General features: G+C 39.7%; 1 protein-coding gene across 17 annotated transcripts in view; it reads left to right on the top strand.

Annotated features, from left to right (window-relative positions):
* Positions 1-12295, top strand: part of KLF12 (Kruppel like factor 12) — a 488339-nt gene that overhangs the window by 137545 nt on the left and 338499 nt on the right. For 15 of the 17 annotated variants that reach the window (XM_006018139.3, XM_025197322.1, XM_025197321.1 and 12 more), the window contains one exon: positions 9000-9063. In XM_006018139.3, coding sequence (XP_006018201.1) covers positions 9043-9063 — 21 coding nt within the window. In that variant the 5' untranslated portion in view covers positions 9000-9042. Of the gene's footprint in view, positions 1-3069; positions 3193-8999; positions 9064-12295 lie in introns of all 17 variants that reach the window. The other 2 variants (XM_025197315.1, XM_025197310.1) reach the window with 1 other exon arrangement.

The raw sequence follows: 12295 nt of genomic DNA, 5'->3' as shown, positions 1-12295 counted from the left end.
GAGCAATGCACTCTGCAAAAGAAGCTGCAGAAAAGGCGGGAAACTGGTCCCTGCACCGGGGTTTCCTCTGCTACAGGAAACTCTCCCGTGCAATGCTCTGCAACTTGACGGGGATAATTCTGGTGCCGAAGCACACACACACAATCATGCCTTTTGGGTCATGACACCTAGCTGCGGCAGGGCATGGAGCCACGGGTTGTCCAGGGGAGTATGGGGGGTTGCAGCCTGGCCCTCCCCATGCACATCTGTGGGGCACATACCCTCTGTGTCCTTCTGGGGTGCATGCAGTGGTGGGAGCCACCCCCGGACAAGCTGCGACTCCGTCCCATGCCCCACCCTGCCTTGCCTGGGCAACACTTGCCCCAGCCCCAGTTCCACTCCCTCCCTCATTGCAGGGGCCTCTCTCTGCTTCCCTCACTTCTCTTCCCTTCCATTTCCTCTTCCACCACAACAGACTTACCAGCTGCATGCAGGTCTTCAAGCTGCCAGGCTGAGTATCAGAAATAGGACTGGTATCAGCTAATATGCCTCCTTAAAAATTAGCTATCAATATTGGCCACAAAAATCTCTATCAGTGCACCCCTAGTATTAATACTACTATTTGACACATTGGTAAGGTCCATTTAAAATGATGTGAACAGCAAAGCAGAGGGCACAGAGAGGCACTCACCCCAGCAGCAGCCCTGGGAGCGGCCGGCGCCAGCTGCCTGCAGCCGCTGGGCTGCACTATGCTCTGCTTGTCCCCCTTCACCACTGCTCCTGGGCTGTGCCATGCCCTGGTGCAGGCAGCTCGTGTCAGCTGCTCCTGGGGTTGCTGCAGCAGGGGCTGGGATGAGTGCTGCGCCCTGCACCTCCCAGGGGTCCGCTTGTCCGCACTCACCCTAGCCCATGCTGGAGCAGCCCCAGGAGCAGCTGACACCAGCTGCCCTCACCACAGCATGGTGTAGCCCAGCAGCTGGGGTTGGCTAAGCGCGGGGGGGACAGGTGGAGCACCTGCAGGCAGCTGGTGCCGGCTGCTCCTGGGGCCGCTATAGCTGGGGCTGGAGTGAGTGGGGCCATGGCCCTTTCCCCTTCACCCACAGACTTACCTGCTTGGGTAGGGGGGCATCTATGCTGATCACATAAGAGCGAATTTACCTTGCATATAATTAATTATGGGTTTAAATATGCTGATCACATAAGAATGAACTCGTGTATAAAGAACCCGCATAAATCAAGGGAAACCTCTGTGTGTGTGTGTGTGTGTGTGTGTGTGTGTGTAAGTGGTGTTTTATTTAAATCATGGGAAAATGTGGATTTGGGGTTATTTTTTTTTTAACTGAAAATTGGGGGATTTTTTAAATCAGAGAAAACAAGGGAAAAAACAGTTATGACTGTATTTAGACTGGAAATTAGAAAATTAGAAAACAGTTTTTAGCAGGGAATTAAAGTTCTGGAATGTCTTTCTGACCAAGAGAGTCTGAGTAAGGAACCAAAATTGTTTCAAGATGAGTTTTGGTAAGCTTATTGACACAATAGCTTGATAGGATGGGGTATTCTTGGAGTAGTAAATATAGCACCTGATAAGAAGCTTTGAGAGCCTGTACTAAAGTACTGGTACTCAACCTTTTAGAGCAGAGGGCTGGGTGTCTCAGCTGTGGTGTTTGCCACTATTTCCTTCCAGTAGGAGAAGGGAGGGAGGGAGAGAGAGGGAAGGAGGTGGCTGTTAGTGTCAAAAGGAGCAGAGTGAGACAGGGGGAAGGGAGAGAGGAAAAGAGCTCACTTACAGAACTGGACACTTCAGGGGCTGGCTCTCACCAATGGGCTGTAAGTTAAGCACACTATGCTAAAGATCTTAAGTTTGTGATAGCATGCTGTGTTGTTGTGCTGTGCATGAAAGACCTGAGTGGATGTTCTTGTAGTACCTTTTGGACCAATGGTTATTACTTCATTGCCTGCAGTTTTAGGGGACTCAGTTCCATGATTTGAGTGATCCCATCTAGCTTTAAGTTCCTGTGTTGTTGACCTTACAGTATTTGCTCTTGGCCACCGGGTTCCTGGGATGGGGTACTTACTCAGACCTCCATGCCCCTGGGGTTCTGTCCTCATGTCAGCATTCAGCAGAGACCGGTGGGATGGTAAACAGCTTGATCTTTATTAGGAACTGGATTCAGCAACACACACACTCACAGCTTGCAGTGAAAACAACAACAACCCGCCACCAACAAACCACACCCACAGGGCACCAGGGGGAAAGACTGGAACATCCCACTCCTGGCCCCTTGAAGGTACATTCCATATACCACATCCCCCTTCTTTACTCTGGGAGCTCCCTCTTAAGTGGTTGAACGTTCATTAGTAGCTACTTTAACTCGGAACATTTCAGGGATCATGGAGCCAGAGGTTGCTAGCACTTGGCTCATCGATGGGGACTAGCCTTTACTGCTATCCCGTTACATAGTCCTTGTACTTCACAGGCAACTTCACCACACGTCCACTCTTAGTTTGCGTTGTGCCTTTGGGTGTCTCTGTGGGTACTGGTGGATCCTCTGAAATTTAATTAAACTCTTGCTCTTGCTCGTCTGGTTTTACTTCTGATGCTTGTTCTCCTGCTGTCTCTTGATGTGCATCAATTTGTTCTGTTGGTACTGATGAGTAATCTTTCCTTAAGTGTCTTCTCATTCTCCTGTAGACATTACTGCTGGCGGTTGTTACCTTGTAGGAACACAGTTCATCCCTTTTTGCTATAATGGACGCTGGTATCCAACCTGTACTTGTTTGCATCCTTACTTTCTCCCCCACTCGTGGAGGTGGCACGAATGCAGCTGTGAGGTCATAGTGCATCTTTTGGTGCCTTTGAAGGTTCTGCAACTTGTGGGAGGCATTCGACGGTAGTCTTGGAGTTAGCACTGCTGTTGTAGCAGGGAGGGTACTGTGCAAAAGTCTTCCCATCAGAAGCTGTGCTGGAGCATACTCAAAACCAGTAATGGGTGTGTTCCTCAGATTGCATAAAGCCAGATATAGATCTGAGCCGTCCTGCAAAGTCTTTGTAAACATTGATTTGGTGGTAAATAGCTTTATCTTTATTAGGAACAGGATTTAGCAACACACACTCACAGCTTGTGGGGAGAACAACAACCCACCAGGAACAAACCACACCCACAGGGCATCAGCGGGGAAAGACTGGACTGTTTCATTGCTGGCCCCTTAAAGGTACATTCCATATACTACAGAACTGAGTACTGTGCAAAAAGCATGAAAGATTAATTGGGCCAAAGAGGGGCAGCAGTGTGTTGACAAAAGGGAGCATGACTGTTGGACAACTACTTTGACTAAAGGCCTCTGAAGCTGGTGAAGTGTATACGGAAACTCACCGGCATCTGAGGAAGCATATGATACCTTTAAAATAAAGGAAATGATATAAGTGATTCATAAGTTTGGCTATGGCCAAACTTGGAGTTTGCTCTCTAGAGGAAAAAGTTATTAAGACCTTCAGCGAAGGACTTAATGCTTTGGTTAAATATAGGCATATAACTAGTCTCCCAATTGAAATCATTAGTGACTACCTTGGGATTCAGAACATGCTGTGTGCTTTGCTATGTTGGGAATCTTAATTACCTGTACTTTTTCTGCCCTTTCAGTCCCTGAAGGTGAAAATCTCCCCTCTTCAGGTTCCCTTCCATCTGTTTCTCTGCCTTCCAGTGCAAATGGATGATGGTAGGGGAGAATTGGATGTAGTGAACTCTGCATTCCCTCCCTTCATCTATCAGCTAGCACAGAAGTTGTAATTTGATGCCTTTGTACACCAAAAAATTACTCTTCCCCCATTCCTGTTCCCAGTTCCCCAGCTCTTGAAGCATGGTAGCAGCAGTAGGGAATTCAGTTTCTGAAAGAGCACCTCTTGTGGTTCTCCGAGGGTTCTATAGTTGAAGCACCAGTAATTGCTTAGTGATGTATTAAAAGGTGCAGCCTAGTGCTAATTCATCTCCTTTGTAAGAGAAATAATCCCATTATTTTGAATACTCCTCCCAGTGCACCTTTCAGAGGTTCATTAAGTAACTTGATTAGCAATTTTCACATGTGGTTTCCTTTTCCCCTTGAGGGAAAATATACGAGTTGGTTTACAAGTTATATTTTTATTTCTCTGTCCTCAACTCTGTATTTTTTATTGAAGACAAAGCCAAAGAAATGCATCTTGGGTTTACAATGGAATGTGAAGAAGTCTGAGTCACTTCTGAGATGGTGCAGGAATTCCTACTGTCATCCTAGATGGGCCTCCAAAAAAACTAACTTCTGCTCAAATGAGCTTCACCTGTGGACAACTGCTTATCTCCCCTGTGCCCTGGGGGCTGAAAGAGGTCACCAGGGAACCTGGTTTTCTCTGATAAGAAAAAAAACCTAATTTTCAGATTTAAAAACATAATTCAAAATACACATTTTTATCTATCTATCTATCTATCTATCTATCTATCTATCTATCTATCTATCTATCAGTGGTATTTCATTTTAATCATGGAAAACTGGATTTTGGGTTAATATTTTTTATTAGAAAATCGGGGATATTTTTTATCAGAGAAAACCAGGATGCCTGGAGATCACTATGCCTCTGGGGCTAGATCACTGCGTAGTCAAGATAAGGGCTGACATTTTGAATTTTATTTTATTGAATGGGAAGCCAGAGACTGTAAGATAGATCTAAAAAGCTCATTTTAGTTTTTGATGAGAAGGTGCACTTCGATGTCATGAACTAGTTGAACTTCTCTAAGGCCTGAATTTTTGTGCCTAGGCAGTTGGCATTTTCTCTGGTTTAGCTGGGAGGTAATGGATTAATGTTATTAAAGGTAGGTCAGTTTCCATCAGGATGGTACTGAGTCTCTTTGCCAACTGAAGATGGTAGATGTTCCATGTAGGTATTACTATGTGAGAATTTAGCATCAGCCAGGAACACAAACCCAATCCTAAATTGTGGAGTGGATTGATCAGTTGTGGGTATGCACCTTCAATTGAAGGAAGCAGCTTTGTATCAGTGTACTGTTTAAAATACTTTTTACTTGTAACCTTGAGCCTCGTTCTGGTTCTGCTTCAATGGGCTGTTCATCTAAACCTTCTGATAGGCGTATGTTTGTAGGCTGAGTTGTGTGTTAAGAGTATCTTTGTAAATCAGTAAGAGTGGGACTTAACAGGGGAAATCCTGTAACTGTGCTATTAGTTCTTCTAAATGGTTTGATATTAAAAAAACCCTCTGTACTTTATAAAGTGCACTTTTATTTTTTCTGTATGTGTTGCATTTAGATGAATGAATGTTCATGGTTTTATATTTTTAAGCATATTTTATACATGAAGACAAAAACATGTCATTTAAACAAAAATCTTTGTAGCGTATTTTGTTACATATTATTCTGGTACCTACGAGTTCTCGAAGAATTGAATAGCTCAATTCTTGTTCGCTTTGCTTTGACACAGGGTAAAGATTTTATGGCTATGTTATGCAGGAATTAGTTACTGTTTTATAAATTTTTAGAATTCTGAAGCTCTTTTATGAAGACTGCAAGCTTTTGGCTGGAAAGCAATTTTGACTCCACATTTGCTTTATGCCAGTTTTCATCAGTCTGAGACTGATTTCATCATAGTTACAGGCTTTGCTTTGTGATTCCTTTCAAGAGCCTTCAGTCATTAAAGGTCTTGGATCAAATGGACTTTCAGTCCTCTCATCTTGTCATGGACATATCCTTCTGGTACTGTAAGCCCTTTTGCAGAGAACAGACTGGAGGCAAATGCTCCCATTTGTACTTTACACCATGTTCAATTTACTACTTAAAAGTAAAGCAGTCATTCACAATAGGCCTGCTAAAACCTGGATGAATAGATTCTCTATAAAATCTAGGATGCGTTTCAGATGATAACATATTTAACAAAGGGGATATGATTTGGATTTGCTAAAGGGAAGTGGTTTGACTTTTCTTTTTTTTTAAATACCTATGAATTTTCATAGGTCAGTGATTTTTCATAGGTATTTCAAAGTGGTTTTGGGGAGAATTTGCAGCTACTCAGCACCAGTGAGAATCAGGTCAGAGAATGATGGGTTACTAGATGATGGGAAATTGCAAATAAACATCCAGCCCTTTATCTTCAGTTGAAATTCAAGCCTACATCTTGATGGCTCTCCTATAGCCTATATCAACTGAGCTTGATAGCAGTTATCCACAACACATCACAACTGATGGTATTTGTCACCTTTATTGGCAATTCCATTAGGCAGGCCAAGAACTGACTAGGCCCCAGATAATTAATTCCCCACTTACCCTAAACTGTGTGGATTGGTGCACAACAATGAAGCAGTGTTTAGGAAAACCAGTATTGCTAGTGTTTCTATTGTTGGTTGAAGAGTTGGGCCACTAGGAAATTGTTTAGGAGCTTAAGCATATAAAAGGTGTCGGAAGAAGACTGGTATGAGTCTAAAAGTGGGAAAGAGCTAACAATTCAAAGCTTAGTAAATTGACTAAATATGCATAGGGGAATTTATAAGCAACACCAATCATTCATCATTGTTAATGAAGTAGCCTTTTTACCAGGAGGGCCTTTGTACATTATTTAATAATGTAAAACAAGTGCAGCTATGATTGTGAGATTGCTGCACGTTAGCAGTTTTGAAAAACATCTCCCTCCTTGTTTTCTTTATTACCCTAGCCACAGTGAACTAATAGGACTTTGAGTATTCACGGATAATGTGAAGCCAAGTTGCACTTTAGGATGTGTGTGTGAAGAAATAACCAATGAAAAACGTGGAGAAGTGAAACAGTTACAAGTCACAGGAGGTTTTACTTTGAGAGACAACCCATGAGGCTTTTGAAGGCTGTTACGTTTAATTTAAAAGGATTTTGTGACATAGTCATTTCTTGTTTAGGTTAGATAACCATACCATGTAAATGTATACAGAGAAAATGGGTTGAATTGTCCAGTATTTAGATATTAGCATAGCATGAGACTGCTGGAAGATGTCTTCTTCCAGAGTGTAGTTCCAAAAAAAACCAAAACAAACCATCGATAGCATCAGTGCTTGCTAGCTCAGTTTTATGCCAAAGAAAATTTGCTTCATGAAATGGAAATTTAGAAGCAATTCAAATAAAATCAAGAGAGATTAAACAAAAAGACGGTCTCCAAGATGCATCAAAGATGAGGCCGAGTCAACAGTAGGTAGAACACTCCAAGCTTACAAGATTGAATTACATTTAATGAGGTCAGAGTTTCTAGGGAATCTGCAACCTCTTGTGAATTGTATGTGAAATGTTACTTTAGAGACCAAGTTTATTTTTAATAACATATTGGTTTAAATGTGAATAATAATAAGTGATATAGTAGAATGTTAGCAGGTTTTATTAATGTTCACTGACTTTGCATCTTTTCCAGAGTCTTTTATTGTTTTGAAGATAAAGGGCTGCTTGGTCTGTTTAAATTTGAGAGCTTTGTTACAGTATGTCTAGCAGTAATACAGGACTGGGTTAAGGTTTTAAAATGAGCAGGTGATGCTTTGTCAGTTGGAGAGACAAACTCATTTTGAAAAAAACAAAGTTGTAGCAGATTGTTTATAATAGCTCCCTGACAACAGACTTACCTTCTTGAGTTCACACAGTTTACGTTATTAAAGTAGACATATGTAAGTAGAATTTGCTTCCAGATATATGCACATATTCTGGCAAGATGTTTAAGGCAACAGTTTTGGCCTCTTCTGAATTTTTTTAAGGCTTTGCAAAAGTTGGAATACAGGATCTTTATAATCTTTTTACGTTGCAGAAGCAAGCATAAAGGTTATCTTTAAATCTTTCTCTGTCTTAACTTTTTTCCATAGCTTACTAATGAAGTATAATCAAAATTAGGTGTGTACATTAAAAAAATACTGATTTGAATTATTTCTTTTATTACGCTCTGTATATTCATATTTTGTCAACGTACTAATGAGTGAGTGTACTGGCAAGATTTTTTTACCCCAACAGCAAATATTAATCAGATCTTGCAGAGTATTTTTGGAAAACAATTTTTAAATCAAAATAATGAATATTTGAACTGACAACCTGCTCCAGAGTTATCTGATCTTGCAGTATGAATGTCTCTAGTTCAATCAAAGCAGCTCAAATTTAGAAGGATCAAGCAGCTGCTCAAAAATTGAATTCACAGGAACTAGAAACTAAAATATTAACAAAGAACCTTGAGACCTTTCCCACTATAGATTCATTGGGTTACTGGTTCAGAAACAAAGCATGATTCAACAATAATGCAGCATTGTTGCAAAAAAAGCTAAAAACATAGCTGATGTATGAACAAGAATATCATATTAAAGTCATGAAAAGTGATTATATTTAGTACATATTGTTGAGGTCTCAAGTAAAGTTCAGTTTTAGGCACTATAGTTTAGGGGTCATATAGACAATTTAGAGATAATCCAAAGGAGAAACAAAAATCATTAGAAGTCTGTAAAACATGATATGTGAGGAAACATTGGAAGAATTGGGATTATTTAGTCTAGGAAAGATAACACTGAAGAGGGTAAGAATCTTCAAATACAGAGTGTTGTAAGGAAGTGGATAGGGATAAATTGTTTTCTGTGTTCATCAAAGACGGGGCAAAATAGTTTGCATAAACTGGAATGGAAGAGATTTATGTTAGATATGAGTAATGACTTTTAAGTAGAAGGGTAGTCAAGCACTAGTACAGATTTTAAGAAGGTGGCAGAATCTCCTTCATTGGAAGTTTTTTACTTTAAACAGGGATGATTCTACCTTGCCTGGATGATTTATTGAGTCCCTCCCAGTCCTGTTTTTCTGTGATTCTGTATGTGTCTCTGTTATGTTCATCCAGCTGTATTTAAATTGTTGGAAAACCTCAACGTTATTTTAATATCCATTCCTGTATCGAGGAAACCTATATGTGAATTTTTGCTTAAGTATACAGTAGTAACTGGGTAATGAAGATTAAAAACTGCAGACCTTATTGTTAATTTAATAATTGTTGATTTTTCTTTTCAGGCTTGAAGTGCATCTAGGAACGAATGGATGACTGAGTATTCATATGAAGAGGAAAGCCATAAAAGTTTGTTGAAAATTTTACAACAATGTGCATTATACATATTACTGTTATTATCAAGAATTTATAATGTATAACAATGAATTTTAGCTGAAATAATATTCTGGAGTTCAACTGTTGGATTGGCTGTCAGACAAGAGTTCCATTGGCGAATGATTAATGTATACAGGGTATAATTCAACATTTTCCAACATATTCTTTTTAAAAACTGAGTTTTCAAGTGGGAGCATAGAAGGCTAAAGGAAATATGAAGGTGGGAATTCTTATTTTTATTTGGAAAATGTAGTTTGGACTAAATGATATGCTGACATTTATTTCATGCAATTCCATTGAAGGAAGAGGGACTGAATAAGATTATACGACATAGTATTTCTTCTTTATGTGTACAAGGTTGAGCTGATTTTATTAAATGGTGGATATCTTCCGTTAAAGATGCTTGTTATGCAGCATAATGCGTTTCTGGATGGCACTTGCCTGACACAGTGATAAAAGCAAAAAACAAACCAAATAGAATAGTAGTTATTAATAAGTAACTTGGTGCTTTTTTTTAATCTTCCTCTGGAGTGTCACCTATTAAGGGTGAGTTGGATGTTTCTACTGCATCAGTTTCTTGTGATGGTTATAAGAGGTCAGGATCTGGTTGACTTCGTTGCTTCATTGTGGTCAATTTTGGTGCCTTATAAAATGATGAATTTAAGTAGATTTTGGAATCTGCCTGTTGTTTTATTTAATTGCAGATCACTGTAGACTTTTGGCTAGGGTCCTCCTCTAATGAACTTCCAGCCAGTGCTGCTCAAAGGAGGCTGTTTGTTCCTCTCTGTCCTCATGAGAGCAAAAGCATTGTAATGGTGAATTCAGTGGGCAGAATGATGCAGTGCAGTTACTCATTTAAGGAGGACTTTCTGAAAGATCTGCTGGTGACTGACAAGAAGGGATATTTCATAGTGAAAAGCCAATTTAAGCAAAGATTTCCTTATCGTTCTTATGCACCCCAATTACAGAAAACTAAGCTTTCCCCAAAAGTGCAGTATCGGTGGGAGGCAAGAGCTTTCAGTCTTTTCATTCTTGCAAGACTGTTCTCCATGGTAACCAGACCTGTCATTTCTCTCATAATGTCATTAGGATAAGAATGATTATTTACTTGGGTGATATTTTGATTGTAGCAGAACTGAATGGTTCAAGATGTCTTAGTTTGGCAGAAATCCATTTGGAGTTTTTAATAGATGTAAAGAAAAATCTATTCTGTCCCATCTCTGGTTAAACTTTCAAGCAAGTACAGTAGGTAGAATGGTTCTGATTATAAATGTGTCATGACTGAAGAAAAAAAAAAGTCATAATAATTGGAGTCAAGATCAAGGGCCTGTTAAGTACAGACATGGGCTAGCTGACATTGCAAGTTTCCAATTTAGTCAAAGAAAACAAGTAAGATTTGTGTACTGTCTCTCAGCTGTACCTCCATATCTACTCTCTGCTAACAGGGACTGGCTGTTAGAATGGAGCTCACTTAACTAGGGAGCAAGAGTTTCCTTGTTGTAGGTCTTTTGCCTAGATGTGGTGGAAGAAAAAAATAGGGTTGTTAGAAACCGCTCTCAAGTAATTTTACGTGTTCCAGGCATACAGTGAATACATGCCTGGTAAATAGGCTGTTGAGCCTCTTTTGGTTGCAAGAAGGTGCATGAGAGCTAGCAAAGACCCCCTTTTTAATCTATAAACTGCCAGCTGTTGTTCTGGAAAGCTGTCAGTGTGTTCTAGACAAATGAGATGTGCGCATCTTTGATCTGCCAGGTCTGTTCAGAATAACAGTATTATAGTGTCTCGTTCCATACTGATTTAGGAGGAACCAAGTCAGATTAGATGACTGTGCTAGACATTAGAATTAGGAAGTTACATCAAGGCAGAAAATACAATCTTAAGGTTTATCACATTCTTGGAACAGAGAAGGTAATAACCATCATCCTGAAGAGAGGTAGAAACTTGCATTGCAGATACTAGCTGGAACGCTGGATATTAGTGGGGAGCTTAAGGATTCTTATCATTGTTAATTGTCATGAGAGTGAAATTTTCCTAAGTTTTCTAGGAAAGAATGCAGTGGAGAAAGATGCATTGTAAATCATCTGCCTGTGTCCCCAATTCCTTTTCCTTCTCCTCCTTCTGATGAACTTTCATGAGTTAGGGCAGGTCATGAGGAACTTTAGAACATAGTGACTTCTATTTGTCCAGGCCACAGTTCTGCTCCCTTAGACAGTTCCGATGACATCTCCCGGTAGGTAGTCTTGAGATCTATGATCAAGATCTGCTCAGACAAGAGGGTGGAGGTAGTGAAGTATTCCTGATTTACTATATGTTTTCTGTTGAGCAAGCTCTGTATTAAGAGCAATTATTATGGAGCAGAGATGGCAGACAGTAGAGATGCAGATGTCAGCTATTGTCACCATTAAAATTTGGGGGTGAATTCTTTGTTCTGTTGAGTTCAGAGGGGTTAATATTTCACCTAAACCTCTGTTTTGGCTTCTTGTTTCTTTCTGCATTACTGAGAAGTGGGGAGTTAGCATGTTAATCAAGACTGCTTTGATAGCCAAGCCACTTAAGCCCAAATATAACCTCTGTTGGGAACATTAATATTCTGCTATATCATTAGCATAGCAACATAAAGAAATTCTGTTGCATCATCAGAATTTTTTACACTAGAATATTTTCTTTTTGTTTTGTCTCACACTACAATATACCATATTGATTAATGTAAAACAACTTTGAGCTGCTTCATGGGAAAGAAACTGATTTATAAGATTGGGTGGTGGGATTGTGTAATGGTACAGATGGAAATATAGCTAAAGTTGTAGTTAAGTTGTAGTTAAAGTTTTCCGTGAATAGGAGAAAATATAAACATTGAAACCAGTCTTATAGCAAGGGGCAAGGAGGGAAGTAAGTAGATTCACAGGATCAAAAGGAAAGGATAAAAGTTGACAACAAAATGCAACAGAAGTCAAACAGTCATGCAGGTGCAGATTTATCTATCAATTTATATATGTTCCTTTTCACTATGATACGTGAGCAATAACAAATGTAACATAATGTAAATATGTAACATTATGTTGAATTAAGTGGTACCAGGATTTCATACCATAAATTCTAGAAAGAGTTTTAAAAGATAAAATCAGAAATACTGTATAAAGCTGATTTAAATTCGGTTACCCAGAATTTAAGGTACTTAAAGGGTTCAGCTTAAAGTCTGGTTATC

This window comes from Alligator sinensis, unplaced genomic scaffold, assembly GCF_000455745.1.
Source record: "Alligator sinensis unplaced genomic scaffold, ASM45574v1 scaffold241_1, whole genome shotgun sequence".
In the NCBI taxonomy this organism is placed as follows: domain Eukaryota; kingdom Metazoa; phylum Chordata; order Crocodylia; family Alligatoridae; genus Alligator; species Alligator sinensis.
The sequence above is the reverse complement of the archived record's forward strand: the minus strand, read 5'-3'. Positions and strand labels throughout refer to the sequence as shown.